The 18,067-nt window shown below is 45.3% G+C and overlaps 1 protein-coding gene across 1 annotated transcript in view; it reads right to left on the reverse strand.

Moving 5' to 3' along the window:
• Positions 1 to 4,109: 4,109 nt before the first annotated feature.
• Positions 4,110 to 18,067, reverse strand: part of LOC110301200 (inhibitor of carbonic anhydrase) — a 37,673-nt gene continuing 23,715 nt past the window's right edge. Inside the window, exons 12-17 of the mRNA XM_021171527.2 lie at positions 16,810 to 16,965; positions 13,084 to 13,225; positions 10,074 to 10,138; positions 8,256 to 8,440; positions 5,419 to 5,605; positions 4,110 to 4,252 (exon numbers count right to left, since the gene is read on the reverse strand). Coding sequence (XP_021027186.1) covers positions 4,218 to 4,252; positions 5,419 to 5,605; positions 8,256 to 8,440; positions 10,074 to 10,138; positions 13,084 to 13,225; positions 16,810 to 16,965 — 770 coding nt within the window. The 3' untranslated portion in view covers positions 4,110 to 4,217. The remainder of the gene's footprint in view (positions 4,253 to 5,418; positions 5,606 to 8,255; positions 8,441 to 10,073; positions 10,139 to 13,083; positions 13,226 to 16,809; positions 16,966 to 18,067) is intronic.

Below are 18,067 nucleotides of genomic sequence, written 5' to 3' on the forward strand. Positions count from 1 at the left end.
GTGTATTTGGATGAATGAGTGTGTGTGTGTGTGTGTGTGTGTGTGTGTGTGTTTGAGTATGGTGCCTGTCAAGGCCAGAAGAGGGTGCTGGATCCCTTAGTACTGGAGTAACATGCATTGTGAGTAACTCTATGTGGGTGTTGTGATTGAAATTCTGTCTCATGACTGAACAACAAGCACTCTTACCTGCTGTTCTGTCTCCCCAACCCTGCTGGTTCTTTCTTACCTTATACATTTTTCTTTGTTATAGTCACTGTTTTCTCTAAACCCTCAGATGTGTTTATAACAACTCTTTCTGGAGTTGTCTGGAGATCAACACAAGACTGGTACCTGGAACAGTGCTGATGAAGGTGCCTGCTCCTGGGTATGTAGTCTCCAAAACTGAGATAACAAATCCCCCCTTTTTTAAAAAAAATATTTTATTTGCATTACATTTATTTTTAAATTTTATACATTTGTATTGATTTACATAGCTTCTCCGTCCTCCTTCTAACCTCTTCCAATCCCAGATTCTTTTCATGGCACCTTTACTTAATATTATTTCATATATATGTGTGTGAATAAATATATAAGTACCACCTGCTGAGTCCATTTAATGTTGCTCGTATGTATGTTTTTTAGGGCTGATCACTGGTATTGGAGAACCAGTTAGGGGACTCATCTCTCTAGAAGAATAATTCTTCTCTCAGCAGCCATTAATTTCCTATAGCTCTTCATCTAGGTGCTAAGTCCCAGATTTCCACCACCAGCATTAATGTGCCATCTAGTTGTTGTCTTTGCCCTGGTCCTGCTTAGGCAGTCATAAATGTTGACATTTCATGAGTACAGCTTCCCTGTCATGTAGAAGACACATATGGAAGATATAGTCTTAAAGATGCTTGCTCTTCCTCTGGTTCTTATGGTCCTTGCCTTCCCTTCTTCAATGTTTCCCAAGCCTTCCGTGTGGAGGTCCTGTTGTAACTGTATCAACTGGGGAGCCTTCAGTGTGGGGGTCCTGTTGTAACTGTATCAACTGGGGAGCCTTCAGTGTGGGGGTCCTGTTNGGTCCTGTTGTAACTGTATCAACTGGGGAGCCTTCAGTGTGGGGGTCCTGTTGTAACTGTATCAACTGGGGAGCCTTCAGTGTGGGGGTCCTGTTGTAACTGTATCAACTGGGGAGCCTTCAGTGTGGGGATCATGTTGTAACTGTATCAACTGGGGATGGGCTCCTCACAGTCAGTTGTTCTGTTCAGGTTGACCAGTTGTCGCTTTCTGCAATGGTCTCTATCCACTGCAAAAGGAAGTTTCTTTGATGGGGAGGAGGAACTATATGTGGGTATATGGAGAATTATTTAGAATGTAGTGCTGGTCTAGTTAAAGTGGCTGTCATAGGTTCTCTAAGAACCAGAACCTCACTAGCCTTGTGTTATTGGCTAGATTTCCAGCACCAGGCATGAATGCCCTCATTGCTTTGTCTAACAAGAAAAGATGGAGCTGGAGCAATGGCTCATCAGGAGCTGCTCTTGCAAAGAGCCCAACTTCCATTCCCAGCACCCACTTCTGACGCTCACACCTGCCTGCACTCTAGGTCCAGGGTGTCTGCTGATCTCTTCTTCTAGCCTCTGTGGGTACTGCATTCACTCGTGCAAACCCACTCCCACTCCCACATGTGACACATAATTTTTAAATTCTTTTGAAATCAAATCTTCTAAAAAAGGTTATTGTTTGAATTCCCTGATCTCTGGGTTTTAAACGTGCTTTTGTTGGTAGACCTCGCTCCTGACTTTTTAACAGTTCCATGATTCCTTGCATATCTGAAGATTTTTTAGTTAAGATGCAGCTAGGTGAGTTGCCCTGGCAAGTCCTTAAATTTTAGTTGCCTTGGCCTCATGGTCTTGGATCTTGTCAACTGGAGAGTGTGGCAGGAGGGTAGTTAAGATGCCCGCAGACCAGTGGGGTCCTTTGAGGGCAGTGCCTGCTCCACTGGAGGCTGGAAGGAGTAACCTCCAATCAATGGCCATTTAAAATGTTTATGTGTATGTGCCTGTGCCTCTGTGGGTTTATGTTCACCACATGTGTGCAGGGACCTGCAGAGGCTAGAGGGTGTTTGATCCCGTGGAACTGGAATTACAGGTGCTTGTAAGCTGCCTGAAGTAGGTTCTGGGAACTGAACCTAAGTCCTCTGCAAGAGCAGTGAGTACTTTTAACTGCTAAGCCATCTGTCTCGCCCCCTCAATGGCCATTTAACCCCACATCCAAGGCACACCCCATAGTGAAAACCCTTTGTGTTGAGCAAGGGCTCTTTGCTCTGGTTGCTCGAAGCTTGCATGATTGATGACTTCAAGCCCTGGCAGCTGTGTGGGGTTTAAGTCTCTATTACCCTTTACCCTTCTTGTGGCTTTTGATCTCAGTCTACACCAGTGTAGGTACATCAAGGACACTGGAATGCGGATCCTGGAGAGTTTCCTGGCAAAGTCCCATCCTTTTTGGCACTTGATCCCAGTCACATTGACCTCAGATTACTATCTTTGTTTCTAGAAACTTCAGACTGGCAGAAGTCCAGTCATCATCTTCTCACCTCTTTTTTCCCTTCCTCCATGGACACCAGTCCCTCACTGTTATTGTTCAACGTCCACAGAGAGCTGTTTCATATGTTCCCTCAGATTTTTAGCTGTTTGTGGAAGGAGGGTATGCCCTACCCAAGGCACGCATTCATTCACCCGAGTGAGTCTGACTTTTAACAACATGTCTTGGCTCTCAATCTACACTTGCTAAGAGGCTGTCGAAAGCTAACATCCTGGTACTAACTAGCAACCTCGAAATCTCTGATAAGGAACTTGTCAAATTTTCAGAAAGCGTCCTGCAGATGCAGTAAGATACACTGTTGGCAGCGATTTTGATATTTTTCAGGAAACATTAACTAAGACTTTGATTGTCTTTGCCATTAATTTCAAGTGTCAAAACAATTTGTTTTACTGTATTTCTACGTGTCAGGGTGCATGTGCATACACACACACACACACCACACACATGCGTGCATGTGGAGGCTGGAGGTGAACTGGAGGTGAATGTTGAATGCTGTTCTCCACTGCTCTCCACCTTCGTTTTTGAGACAGGGTCTCTCAAACCTGAAAGGCAGTTGGCCTGGCCACCCAGGAGCCCTGGGGATCCTCCCATCTTTGCTTCCCCAGCCTTAGGATTACTAGTTCACATCATTATACCTAGCCTTCTCCATGGGTGCTGGGGATCCAACCTCAGGCTCTTGTGCTTGTACAGCAAGCACTTTCCCAACTGAACCATCTTCCTGACCCCCAAACCATGTTTAAAAAATACACAAAACCATTCCTGTCCTTTCTTGTTATTATGTGAGTCATTTCTATTGAGCATTGATGTGATTGTGTGTGTCTGTGTGTTCTTATATTATTGCTTGGATGGTATTTAGGCAGATGATTTTTTTCTTTTTGCTCAAGCTATAATTGAATTAGTTATCTCTTGTGTAAAATAATCAGATTATAAGGAGATAAGTCAAACTAACCTGGTAGAATTATTTTAGGAGTACATTACTTTTATTTTTAAAGTGTGTGTGTGTGTGTGTGTGCATGTGCAATGCATGTACACTCACATGTATACGCATATGGAGTCTGTAGTTTGACACCAGGTATCTTTTTCCATTACTCTCCCCTGTATTTTTTGAGAGAGGGTCTCTTGAGGAACCTGAAGTTGACTGTTGCAGCTCTGCCAGATGACCAGCTGGGTTCCACCATCTCCGCTTTCAGCATTCAGGTTACAGAAATATACAGCCACAATCAGGTTTCACGCGAGTGTGGGGAGTCCAAACTTCAAACTAAGCATCAACCCAAGGGGCAATCTCCTAAAGGTATAATTTTACACTTATTTATGTGTGGATGTATGTGCATGGTTGCACACTCATGTTGCTATGTCCGTATGGAGGTCAGAGGACCACTTGTGGGAATCTCTTATTTCTCCTGTGTGGGTCCCAGAGCTCAAACCTAAGTTGTTACATTTACCCATCTCACCAGCTATAAGATATAATTTTTAGTAGATACTAAGCTCAGAGTCACAATTTTAATACAAAACGTCTTATTACCTCCAAATCTGAGAACACTCAGTGAAGCTTTCCGAAGGGAAGATACTTTTATTCATTCTGCACAAGTCCACATGGAGGCAAGCAGTTGGGTCCCCAGACCCTGGGTTACCCACCCCCAGCTGAATGGTGTTTAATATTTATGAAATGTGCAGGCATCCAGCAGTTCTGTAAATCAAAACACAAGGGGAAGAACATCAGGCTCTGCCTGCACTTGCCACACTCGTCTGCTCTGACTTCCCGGGCTCTTAAAAGTGAAATTCTTGAAAGTGTATTGGAAACACTCCTGTCTTCTAAAAGTAAGCCACAGTTGAGATGAGTTAAGACCCTCATTGGCCATCTCTGTCCTACCATGTCTATCCTTAAGTATCTGTCCTTCCTTCATGTCTTTAAATCCCTGTGCTGTCCTGTCCTTCCTTCTGTCTTTAAATCCCTGTGCTGTCCTTCCTTCTTATCCTTAAGTACCCATCCTTCCTTCCTGCTTACATTATCCCTAACACACAACACAATGCCACAGAGTCAGGCATATGCCCAATGGTTATCTCAGTTTTAATTTTATTTCCCCAATTTCTTTCTTTTTGAGACATCTATGCCATCTAAAATATGTATCCCAAGATTCCTACAGAGTTAGCCATGCTGTATTTACTTTTATTAATGTTTGAGCATTTTATATAAAACAAAAAACCAGTCCTTCACGGGTGGTATGCACAGTGTGGTGGTTTGAATATACTTGGCTCACTATCACAAGGTGTGACCTTGTTGGAGAAAGTGTGTCACTGTGGGTGTGGGCTTTAAGACTCTTATCCTAGCTGCCTGGAAGTCAGTCTTCTCCTAGTGGCCTTCAGATGAAGACGTAGAACTCTCAGCTCCTCCTGTACCATGCCTGCCTGGATGCTGCCATGTTCCACTTTGAAGATAATGGACTAAACCTCTGAACCTGTAAGCCAGCCCCAATTAAATGTTGTCCTTATAAGAGTTGCCTTGGTCGGTGTCTGTTCACAACAGTAAAACCCTGAGACATATAGCTTGTATCATTTCCCAAGCCCCAACAAAAATGGGAATACACATGAAAAGAGCTTCATTTCCCAAGTGGTTTCAAGTTCTGCTACACTTCTTGTCTCCTTCAGACAATTTAGCATTACATGGATGGTGTCTTTCACTATTTTCTAATTGAATTGGCTCAATTGTAACTCTAACCCTTCAAGTCAAAGAGAAAGTTTCTACTTCTCCATGCCTTTGTCTGTATCAGCTGAGTACTTGAAACAACCGAGCTCTTAACATAAACATGCTGATTTCCAATCTCCTGCTATTTCTCCTTGGTTGTTTCTACTTACCAGAGGACAAGCACTGTCTAAAGTTATCCATCAAGGTAAGATACTGTGGTCCTAGGTATGTTTTATATGTTGTTTTGTTCTGAAGGTTAGATAAACATTCTGTGTCATCACTGAAAAGCAGGTCCTTAGCTGAGGATTCAAACATCTGGAACATCATATATTCAAATCCATTTCTTCCAAAGAGCTCCTGGATTGGAACAAACAGAAAGTCACTAGGGGTGCCAGGAAGCATAGAGGTGTCTACTCTTTCTAGAAGACCAAAGGTTTCTGGACTGCTCAGCTCCAGTCCTTGGAGAATCCCTGGACACAGCAACAGTTCAGGGAATGCTGTAGTAACAGAAAGCATGGTCTGTGGGTTTGAATCCTGGCTTCATCTTTTCCTTGCTATGTGAACTTAGGAAAATCCTTCACTACGCTCAGTCTACCTCTGTTTGCTCATTTGTAAATGGAGACACTAACGTCACATTGTGCAATGCTGTATGTAAGTGATAGAACCTAGTGGGGAAACCCCCACTCAATTCCCGATTCGGCGTGCACCCAAAAAATCACGAAGGACCATCTTGATGTAATTACATGAGGTCGTTTAATGACGGAGCTCTGGACGGACATGCATCCCACACAGGAGATAACAGATGTCGGCCACGAGGCTCGAAAGCTAGGGGGTTTTATGGGGTAAGGGGCCTAGGGGCGTGGAATTCAGCATAGTGACACACAATTGGCTTATTCAAACATCAGCAGAAAAATTACANGTANGTGCAGGGTGTCAGAGTTCTGTGAGTTGTTGACTCAGTTCAGATAGCCCTGTTATGTCTTCACGTTCTTCTTTATCTTTAAGGTTAAGCTGTTCCCAGGAATGTTTTAACTACGGGGCATACCCAGGTTTGTTTTTCTTTTTTCTCAGTCCAAGGCAGCCTCTAGGCTCACAAACAACCAGCAATTTCTGAGTACTTTATATGCCTTACAGGTCTTGAAATTTCATCTTTCTTTCATAAGAAACATAAGTAGAAAGCTGGCCATATGTCACCAGTTAGCCAGCCAGTGCCAGGTGCTTTCCCAGCTGTATGGATCATCCTCCTGTAGGGGGAGGTTCTGTCACTAACGCTATTTCCCCAATTGGCTCCTGATTTGTCAATAAAGAAAGACGGGGGGGGGGTAATTGCTGGGCAGGCAGTACAGGTGGGACTTCCGGGTCCCAGGAGGAAAAGGGAGATGCAAAGGAAGGAAAGAGGCTTTTTCTGCCATGCTTTGGAGGAAGAAGGACATAGCAAACATGTAAGACCTTGGGGGAAGCTAGGGCCTGTGGCCTCGGTTACAGGCAGGTGGCCAAAGATGTTTGGCAGGGGCTATTTGGAACAAGCCACTAAGCTTAGGGCAGAAGGAAATATGGAGATAATAAATTGGTAAGGGCATGCATTTCCAGGCAGGAAATATTTGCACCCAGCTATTGTGCCTAGCAGGTGAGTTAAGGTAACAAAGCTGTCTGTGTGTGTCTTTTATCTTCGGGTTCAAGGGTTTGGGGAGCGGGTTCATAGCAAGATATGCCCCCCCCCCCAATGGAGCTGAGCCAGCTTCTGTCCTAGGTAAAGGCAGTAGTGATTTTCTAAAGCTACAGGCAAAATCTTCCCATGTCTTCCCTTGCTGTTTCTTCTTCTTGTCTCTGAACTCCAACCAGTTCCATATCTCCATCCTACTTCTCTTCCTTAGTTGATTTCTATAGTAGCCAACAATGGCAGCTTATCTTGTGTGAGACTCTCCCCCCACCCACTCCCCCCCTCCCCCCGCCACATGTCCACAGTCAAGACTCTCTTATTTCAATGGTTTTCCTAGGTGTTAGGGTTAATTTTGATTGTCAATGTTACATATCTGGAAAGAGGGATTCTCAGTTAGCTACAGTCTCTGTTAGATTGGCCTGTGGGCCTGTCTATGGGTATTTTCTTGATAGTTGATATAGGAGAGCCCAGCCCTTCGTGGGTGGTACCATCCCTCAGCAGGTAGGCTGAGACTATACAAGAAAGGCAGCTCAATGCGAGTTATCAAGCAAAACAGTAAGTGGTGCTCCTCCATGGTCTATGCTTTAGTTCCTGCCTTCAGGTTCCTGTCTTGAGTTCCTGCCTGACTTCCCCGATGATAGACTAAACTTGTAAGCCAAATAAGTTTCTTTTGGTTATTGCCCTAGCACAACAAAGAGAAGAAAACTGGAACACCAGGCCATCTTTTTTTTTTTTTTTCAGGGATGTGAAGGTGATATATGATAAAACATGGTTTTCTTCTTTGAGAAACCTCCAAGAACGGGATATCTATTGCAATAGGCAGAGGAGACTATAGGTTTTCCTTCAGATCATTTGGGTTAGGCATCTGCTACTCACTCCATAACATAAGCGGCTGTCGGCTTCCAATATGGTCAGAAAGTGTCTAGATGTTTGGCTCCTTAACTTTCAGCAAGCCCAGATGGTGCCCAGCCTATCCAGGTTAAGAAGACAAACTCAGATCAACCCACAGGTCAGTGAGAGAACCCCACCATTCTGCTTTGGCTCAGCCACTGACCCAACAACTCCCTTACTTATTGCACCAGAAGAAGAGAGAAGAGATTCATTCTCTTGGAAATTGACTGGACCCAAGAGATCCTGTGTGTTTCCTCAAGGCTGCAAATCTTACACTCCTAGAGAGCTGCAGAACAAGTGGGCACCAGATATAACCAGAGACAGGATTAGTAGGTCCAGGGCCCCCTGCTGAGGGAGAAAGAGCATGAGCTAAGCTGGGTGCACAGGCACACGGCCATCAGTGAAGCTCTTGGGAACCAGGCACTGAGTCACAGGGGGTAGCACTCGTGCCCATACCTGTTGGTTGAAGAGTATTCTTCGAACAAAGTCAGCCTTATCTTTCCTGGAGAACACAGCACGGTTTGGCACTCTGGCCAGGTGGCAGCTCTGAGCCTCAGTCACAGGCTTCCTGGTGCCATCAAGGCAGAGCAGCTCAAAGTCTTCCTGTTTCAGACCCTTAGCCCAAGACTCAGGGTTCTTTCCTAGGGAGAGAATGATGTTGGGGCCAGTGAGGTAGCTCACTGGGGAAAAAATGAAAGAAAGAAAGAAAGAAAGAAAGAAAGAAAGAAAGAAAGAAAGAACAAAGGCAGTTGCTGCCAAGCTGGAGGACCTGAGTTGGATCCTTGGGACCCACATAATAGATAGAGGGAGAGAACTGACTCCAGTAAGTTTTCCTCTGACCTCATAACAAACAGACATTAATTAAATACATGTAAGTTTAAAATATAGATATAATTATTTAGAAAGATGGCTCAGAGGTTAAGGACCAGAGGACCTGGGTTTGTGTCATAGCACCCACATGGTGACTCACAAGTGTCTGCAACTCCAACCCCAGGGGATCTGATGCTCTTTTTTGGCCTCTACAGGCAACAGGCATGCATGTGGTATACAGACATACATCCTGGTAAAAGACTCATATCTATAAAATTCAAAATCAATTAATCAATAAACAAATCAAATGCCAGGGCTGCAGCTCACTGTAGAGCATTTGCCTAGCAAGACCCTTGGTTAAATTCTCCAGAACTGAATAAGAATTTAAAATAACAGTCCTGGGAGTGTTAACCAAAGGGGAAAATTCAACACATTGGAGTGTTTTAAAATTAAGACTGTTGTCAGACAGTGATGGGTACGCTTTTAATTCCAGCACTTGGGAGGCAAAGGCAGGTAGATCTCAGAGTTCAAAGCCAGCCTAGTATACAAAGTGAGTTACAAGACAGCCAGGGCTACATAGAGAAACTCTGTCTCAAACAAACAACCCAAAAAACAAAAAACAAACAAAAACAACAACAACAACAAACAAAGGAAGAGGCTGGAGAGATGGCTCAGCAGTTAAGAACACTATCTGATCTTCCAGAGGTCCTAAGTTCAGTTCCCAGCAACCACAAGGTGGCCCACAACCATCTATAATATGACCTGATACCTTCTTCTTGTATTCAGGTGTACATGCAGATTGAGCACTCATGTACATAAAATAAGTAAATAAATCTTTTTTAAAAAGTTATATTAAAAAAAAACTCAAAAACTCATTAATATTATCCATCTGGGGTCAGAAGATCTGGCTCAGGGGTTAAGACCTCATTGTTCGTCCAAGGACCCAAGTTCAGTTCCTAGCCAAGTTCAGGCAGCTTCAGGGTCAGTTGGTCTAATGCCCTCTGGCTTTGGGCTCTTGCACACATGTGGTGTGCATAAATCCTCATGGCCACTCACATACAAATAAATATATAAATAAGTAGACAATTTTTTTTTAAGAAAGTGAAAAAAAGTCAAGCTACAGAAACAGACAAGATATTTTCCAACATGGGATAGCTGTCAAGAACTTTAATCTGGAATACCAAAAGAATGCCTGTCAATCAGGGAGTCAAACCTGCTCACACAGCCCATGGTTTCTGTGTGCTTTGTCAGCCAGGTTCAAGGCCAGGGTGATAACTAGCAGCAAGTCTGAACAGACTGGAAGACCGTTTCAATGCTAGATTAATTTAAAGTGCTAGGATCCCAGTCACTGGAATCTCCTAGGCTTAGTTATTTAACTTCCCCAGTTGCCTCTTGGGGAGCCACTCTGCAAGGGAGACTTGGGTGTTCCCATGGACAGAAAGTGCAGTGCAGGTGCCTACATACCATCAGTGTTCTGTAGAACCGTGGGGTGCTTCATGAAGGCCACATCCCCCTTCTCAACCAGACACCTGCACAACAAGGCCCAGATCAGCAAGGAGAATCAGCAAGGAGTGAGAGGGAGCCACCAAGGGGGAGTCGCACCCCTAGGCACCCAACACTCCCACTCAAGCAACTGTAGTGCCTGCAGGGCCCCAGGGTATTAGAGGAGGAAAGTGATGGAGAGGCAGAAACTCATTGAGTTTCCCTTGTGGAAAGCACCGTTCAGGCCTCGTTTTAAATCCTCACCACTTTCCCCAGACAGGTTGCTTGTGTACTCCCACTAACAGAGATATCTATGGGACGGCACTCTGGTTAGATCCACACTAACAGAGATATCTATGGGACGGCACTCTGGTTAGATCCACACTAACAGNTCTATGGGACGGCACTCTGGTTAGATCCACACTAACAGAGATATCTATGGGACGGCACTCTGGTTAGATCCACACTAACAGAGATATCTATGGGATGGCACTCTGGTTAGATCCACACTAACAGAGATATCTATGGGATGGCACTCTGGTTAGATCCACAAGACCCACGTGCTGAAGTATCACACCACGAGATACTACAATCCGCGTGGAAATATGGCTGTGAGGTGGTTTTATTGCACTCATCTGCTCAGCTCTGACAGCAGAGAGTGTGCTTCTCTAGACACGACGCAATCTTTATCCCATGGGAAAACGTGTACCTGGGGCGACATCTATAACTCCAGCATTTGAGAGGCCGAGACCAGAGAATCACAAATTTCAGGCCAGTCTGGGCTACAGAGTGAGAGTCTGTCTTTATAAAATAAAAACAAACAAACAAACAAACACTCACCCACCAAACTTGACAATCTGAGTTTGGTCTCTGGATTCCAGAAGGTAGAAAAAGAGAATCAACTGCCTCAAGTTGTTTTCTGACCTCCACATGTGCACTGCTGTGCACAAGTCCTCCCCTTTCCAACATAGATAGATAGATAGATAGATAGATAGATAGATAGATAGATAGATAGATAGATAGACAGATAGATGATAGATGGACAGATAGACAGACAGACAGACAGATATAAATATCCTGGAGCATATGCACCCTACACATACAAAATAATAAGCAAATAAAATAATAAGCAAATAAGAATGATTTGAAAAAGTATTAAAGTTGGGCCAAGCTTAATACCAGTTGCCTTGTGATATAAAGATAATGTAGGCTAGTTTGGCTTAGATTCAACATTCAGCAGATAGATATTGATGTCACTAGCACATGACTGATAAGAGGCAAATGTTTGGAGGGCAGGATGAAGTCAACTGATGTATACGAAGGCAGGGGAGTTTTCTAGAGTGCCACATGCTGCCCACAGAGCTTTTACTCATCCAGTACAAACACAGACAGACAGACAGACAGACAGACACACACACACACACACACACAGGCACACACAGACACACACAGAGACACACACACACAGACACACACACAGGCACACACAGACACACACACATACAGACACACACACACACCAATCTGAGCATGGCTGGCTGGCTCATCATATTTAGAACTCAGTTTTCCTGTTCAGCCAAGACTCCAGGGTTCAATAGACATGGCCACCACAGGCAGAACCAGCAGGTCACAACCCAGACCCTTCCTTCTCCACACTTAGTCCACAGAATTTTATTGCTGGCCTCACTCAGTAGGGTCTTTGCCACACATGCCTCACCCATGCTGATTCACTTCTCGATTACTCTTACTCCAGATTCTCTCAGGCCAATTCCCTCTCATTATTTAGCTCTCGGCTCTCCTGATCTCTCTGCTCTCGAAGATTTCCCCATGTACCTTTTCTTAAGCTGTTGCCTGCCCTGGCCACTGCCACATTACTCCCTGCTGTGTTAGGATCTTGAACATCTTCCAAAGGCACAGGGCTATCAAAGGCTTGGCTCTGGGACCTGGAGAGATGGTTCAGTGTTTGAGAGCACTTGCTGCTCTTCCAGAGAAGCAGAGTTTGCTTCCCAACCCCCATGTTGGGCAGCTGACAATCACCCCTAAGTCCAACTCCAGGGGTTGGACTGGTGTCTGATGCCCTCTTCTGGCATCTGTAGGCACCTGTATGTACATGATCATATTTAAACAGACATACCACACACAGGGACACATGTATACACATAAAAATTAAAATAAAATTTAAACTTAAATTTAAAAAAAGAGCTTATTTCTAAGGTGGTGGTATTAGAGGTAAAACCAGAAAGCGATGGGTCCTACTGAGTAATCCCTAAGTCATTGAGACACGCCTTTGAAACAGACGGTTGGATCCCAGTTGCATTGGTTCTACTTAGAACCACTAAGATCATGAGATAAATTGAACCTTTTTGTCTTATAAGCTGATTGTCTCGGGTGTTTTGTTACAAGGATGGAAAGCTCCCTAACTCGTGCCTCCTCTTGGTCTCTCTATAGCATATTCAGTTGAGAACAATTTTCTTTACTTGTCTGTTTATGGTCCTATTTTTGTACTGGGACACAGACCAGACAGGACCATTCGAGTCTTGTTGCTTGCTAGCTACTTAGATGAGCACCTGCTACTCAGTGCTCTGTAACTGCGTCTTCTTTCACTTAAATGAAAGGCAGAACCTTGACAGGTCTATTGTAAAAGATCTGTCGGTGTAAAAGAGCTCAGTGGGGGAAGCCAGAGTCTGGGTCTCTCCTGTGATTGACAGCTGAGCTCTAACAGAACCAATGGCTTATCTACAGTCGCACAAAAGATAAGAGGAAAACTAGACTCTGTACTACTGATCTTGCCCTATCCAAGTCCCTGAAGTGCCCTCAGGCACCTGGGCCAAGGGAGTATTCTTTATAGAACCAGGCTGAATATCAACAGTTAACTCTGGTCTCCAATCCCAGATTCCCCTAAATCACCACCCAGATACTGAAATGATGACTGCATGAGGAGATGAGGGGGTCAACGGGGTGATGCCAAGAGAAGGAAGGCACAGACGCTAACCTGAGAGCTCCGCTGGAGCCGTGATACCCCTCAGCGTTGTTGGCAGCACACATGTGGGCTGGGTTGTTACCCCCAACACACAGAGCGCAGAGAGGAGAGTCAGGATCAGACCCTGGGGCACAGCTGCGACTGAAGAATGCATCTGCAAGGAAGGACAAGCCAGCGTCAGCTCTTCCTGTGATCACAGGAAAGCCCTGGAGGTTTGTCCCTGAGACTGCCTGGAACGCAAGCACACAGCTTGTTATTCAGCAACATTAGTAAGGGCTAGGGAGATGGCTCAGCCAGCAAAGTGCATACCACGCAAGCAAGAGAGCCTGAGTTTGGATCCCCAGAACCTACGGAAAAGCTGGGTGCTGTGGTGTAAATCTGTAACTCCAGTGCTGAGAAAGGCAGAGACAGGTGGATCCCTGCAGCTCGTTGACCTGCCAGCTTAGTCAAAATGATGAGCTCCAGGTTCAGTGAGAGACCCAGTCTCAAAAACTAAGACAGAAGCTATAAGTACCAGCACTTAGGAGGCAGAGACAGTTGGATCTCGGAACCATCAGGGCTACACAGAGGGACTCTTACTCAAACAATAATGATAACGTGGAGATCAACTGAAGAAGACAACCAGCCTCTATCTCTGGCCTCCATAGATATGTGCATACATGCACCTGCACATATACATATCCATGTCCACATGAACACATACATACTCTACATATACAAAACTCATCTTTTAAAAAAGGAACAAGAACATCATGGAATAAAAGAAAAGATTCCAAGCCAGGCAGTGGTGGTGCACGCCTTTAATCCCAGCACTTGGGAGGCAGAGGCAGGTGGATTTCTGAGTTCCAGGACACCCTGGTCTACAGAGTGAGTTACAGGACAGCCAGGGCTACACAGAGAAACTCTGTCTCAGAAAAAAAAAAAAAAGAAAGAAAAAAGAAAGAAAGAATGAATGAAAGAGAAGAGAAGAAAAGGAGAGAAAAGGAAAGGAAAAAAAGAAAAGAAAAGAAAAGATTCCAGACCACGTAAAGGGACTGACTGGAGATGAGCCAGCCTGAGAGCTCACAGAAGTCTACCTGTCCTCAAACAGGACCAGGGTGTTGAAGGGTAGGTAGAGAGTGTAACTCGAACATAGTGGAAAGGGAGTGGGCTGGCTTGTTTGACCTAAACCCAGGTGTTTTGGTCTCTGCTGTCTTGGTTTTCCCTTTAGAAAGCTTGTCATTGTGACTTCAAGTTAGGAAAGCCATGACTGCCAAGCGTAGCACTGGGTTCCAGTGAACTACACTGACCATGGGCCCTTCCCTTTTTCACTTACTCTCTGTAGGTATCATTCAGAGCTCAAGCAACCACACCCATGGATCTGCATGGCCCCCGTTGCTCTGGGAAGAAGGAATATGATTTCCTGAAGCTGGAGATAGAGGGACCTTCCATAGACCAGGGAGTCAAGAGATGAGGAATGAGTAGGCGGTCCCCAAGGGAATGGAGAGAAGAGAAGCTTACAGACAGGGGACTGGCACCTGAGAAGGCCTATGTAGGAGCAGGACCCAGACATAGCATAAAAAGCTTAATGGGGGCTATTTGAATAGACCGTCAAGAGAAGGGAGTAGGGCAGGGGCAAGGTTCAGACCCCAGGGGATATTACTGTATAGCTACTGTTGTTTATCTCTAGAGTAAAGGGAGTCTCTGAAGTGATTTAGACAATGCTGGGCCCAGTGGATTGGCACACACAATCAGAACCATACTTTGCAGAAGTCTGACTGAGAGGTAGATGGATGTAGGGTTGATGTGCAGCTCGGGTGGCAGGCCACTGCAGTGGGCTAGGAGAGGGAGGGTGAAGTAAGAAGACATGGGTGGGAGGAGGAAGAACTGATGCTGCTGGGCAAGTGGGACTCCAGAGTCCGCCACCATGCTAGGCAGTCCTGGAGCATCACCAGGTTAGGATGAGAGAACACCGTTTTGGATAATCGAGATGAGTTTAATATGCCTTCGAGATCTTAAGTAGATATGGAAATAGTTCATTAGATAAATGTTTGGGTTGCATGTGGTCATGCACACCTATAATCCCAGCACTTGGGAGACGGGAAGATCAGAGGTTCAATATCAGTCTCGGCTACATCTCGAGTTTGAGGCAAAGCCCAACTTCTTGAGACTGTGTATGTGTGTGTGTTGCAGTGTGTGTGTGTGTGTGTGTTTGGTGTGGTGTGTGTGTTGTGGTGTGTGTGTGTGTGTGTGTGTGTGTGGTGTGTGGTGTGTTGTGGTGTGTGTGTTGTGGTGTGTGTGTGTTGTGGTGTGTGTGTGTGTGTGTGTGTGTGTGTGAAGGAGCAACCTGTGCTTAAGAGCTATTGTCCTTTAGACACAATAAAAGCAATAGCAGTCAGCATTTATCCAGTGCATACCGAGTACCTGGTTTTGTATGGGCAGTGTAATGAGCGAGCTGCATTTGGATGTGAGTGCTTAGGGATAAGGCTTAGATGGGAAGAGAACCACTTTATGAAACCCTGATGTTTTTTAACCAGGTTGGAAAGGATAGACTCCTTTAGGAGAAGGAGAAAAACAACATCTAGACATCTTCACGAAAGCCAGGGAACCGAGGGGGGTGGTGCTGGGAGAGCAGGAGCTGAGCAGCTGGAGGGCACTGTGGGGGTCTCCATCAGAGTGATGCCCTCGAGATGGATGATGCAAGAAGACAGACAGCAGGAAGTGGAGATGTGAGAGAAAGGTGTGTGGCTCCTGTAGTGTTTTTAAGATCTGGGAGGAAAGGAAAAAGTGAACTTAGACAGGGGCTGCAGGAGAATGTTGTAGGAGTTAAGATTCTTAAAGATAGAAGACATCGGTGTATTGAGGTGTTGAAAGGAATTGTTGGATAGGCTAAGAAGAGAAACATAGTTGAGTGTCTTGGGCTTTAGTGAGTGGTACCCAAGTGCAGGGAGAGGGATCTGGGCATGTAGGAGGCTGAGGAGAGGCAGCAGTCAGGAGGTCCATAGACTCAGCAGCCTTCTGCTGATGGATGCTGATGGTTTCAGTTGTCTTCTGATGGTGTCCACTGACTGGGTCATCTGCCAGAGAAGGTGGCAGGTGGGTGTGGGTTTGAGGTGTGTGGACACAGGCACAATTATTGGAAGTGTGAGGGGCAGCTGCACTCGGGAGTGTTGGGGGCCTACTGAGGCCACTGGCCAGAGCTTTTCCAGAGCAATGACTGCTCTGTTGTCCTGGGCTCTTCTCCAGCCTGGTTCCACTGTTCCAGAGAAGACTGGGATGTATCAAGTAATAGAGGCAAGGAATCTGAGGTACCCTTGAGGGTGCAGCTGAAGTGGCAAGGGTGGGAGTCATGAGAGCAGGATAAATGTGCAAGGGGAGGCAGCACTCCAGGGTCTTCCTGGTGAAAAGACTTCAAGTGTGAAAGCTGTCAGTTCAGGGTATATGTGAAAATAACACACGTGTGCACACTTACACACACTACTAAGGCTCCATTTATTCCCAGGACTGTTCATAAGACATAACAGGGCCCTTTCCCTGAGATCTGCCTTCAGGGCTATATACTCCCATCAAAAGCAGGTAGTGAAAGTAGGAGAAAGGGGAGGAGCTACCTGGGAAGGGGTGGAGCTCACTTTCTGTCAAGCCCATGACCCAAATACCCTAGGTGGCTAGGACATTCCTTGCCATCCCCTGAACTGAATATCCCCCCAACTCAGGAACAAGCCCAAGGAAAGCACCGCCTCACCTTCAGAACACACTTACCAAATTTGCAAGACCCAGTTTGGTTGTATATTAAACTCATGGGGACGTTCCAGCCTTCAGAAGTGCCAACGGCCGTGTGGCAGGACTTCTTGCCTTGCAGAGATTTCCAGGTGATGCCAACATCCGATTTCTTAACCACAGCCACAACATAATAACCTTGCAGTGGAGACACCGAGACACAAGCTCTTTACTGTTTGGAGACAGAGTGGGCAAAAGCGGGATCTGACACACTCCCTTCCCCGGGAACATTTAATGGAGTCTCTGTGTGGAGGAGAATGTGAACCTGGTTTCTCCATCTTCTGTTCAGCTCCATCCTTTGGCTGGTGTGCTGAAACTACATAGCCATTTGTCTGCAAGTGTGACCTTAGCATGGTTCAGGATCTGTGAGAATGGGAGTGTGGGACTGGTCTAAGGGGGCCCCTGCTTCTCTGGTAAGACACCCTCATTTTCTAATCTCGCTGCCTTTCCTTCTAAGGTAATCCTGTGGCTCTCTGGTGGGAGTGAGCATTCCTGCCTTCTTCCTGACTTCTGGGACTATTATTAGTGCTTCAGGTTTTCCTATCCGAGGAATACACTACTGAGTCGTGCTCGTTAGTAAGTTAGAGCTGAAGAGTGGAATTGGTTAGGTTAGACAGATAAAGTTATAAATCTTCAGAATTAGGAAATGCCGTCACCCCCACCTCCATTACACGCACACACCCTGCCCTCCGTGTTCAAATGTGGGAAAACTGGGGCTCAGCATGGCAGGGGAAGACTTGTCTCACTAGCTATCTTAGATGACCTTGGGTGCCTCTACATGTACCTACACTTCTCACTAGTACAGTGATGGCTAAAACTCATCATGGGGGGGTGGGGGGATCTGTTGTGTTCCCAGCATCCTGCTTTGAGTGGGGAGAGTAGATGAATCTGTAGGTTCCCAACAGTGGTGCTAGTGGCAGAGATAATTCTAGATTCGCTTGTGGAAAAGCAATTTCCACTGACTGGACTCTGTAATACAAGTAGCTACACTATCTACTACTGATGATGATAATAATAAAATTATTATTATTAAATACTAATACTGTCTTCAGGTCTAAGATTTTTACACTTATTTCATTAAATGCTATCATCTATCTTTGACTTTGTGTGAGAAAGACAGAAATAAAAGATGCAGAGACAGAAAAGAAAGAGGGGAACAGAGATGGGAGAGACAGAGGTGGAGAGATATACAGGAGAGAAAAAAGAGATAGTAGAGACATATAGAAAGATAAGAGACAGA

This window comes from Mus caroli, chromosome 9 (genome assembly GCF_900094665.2).
Source record: "Mus caroli chromosome 9, CAROLI_EIJ_v1.1, whole genome shotgun sequence".
NCBI classification, from domain to species: Eukaryota; Metazoa; Chordata; class Mammalia; order Rodentia; family Muridae; genus Mus; species Mus caroli.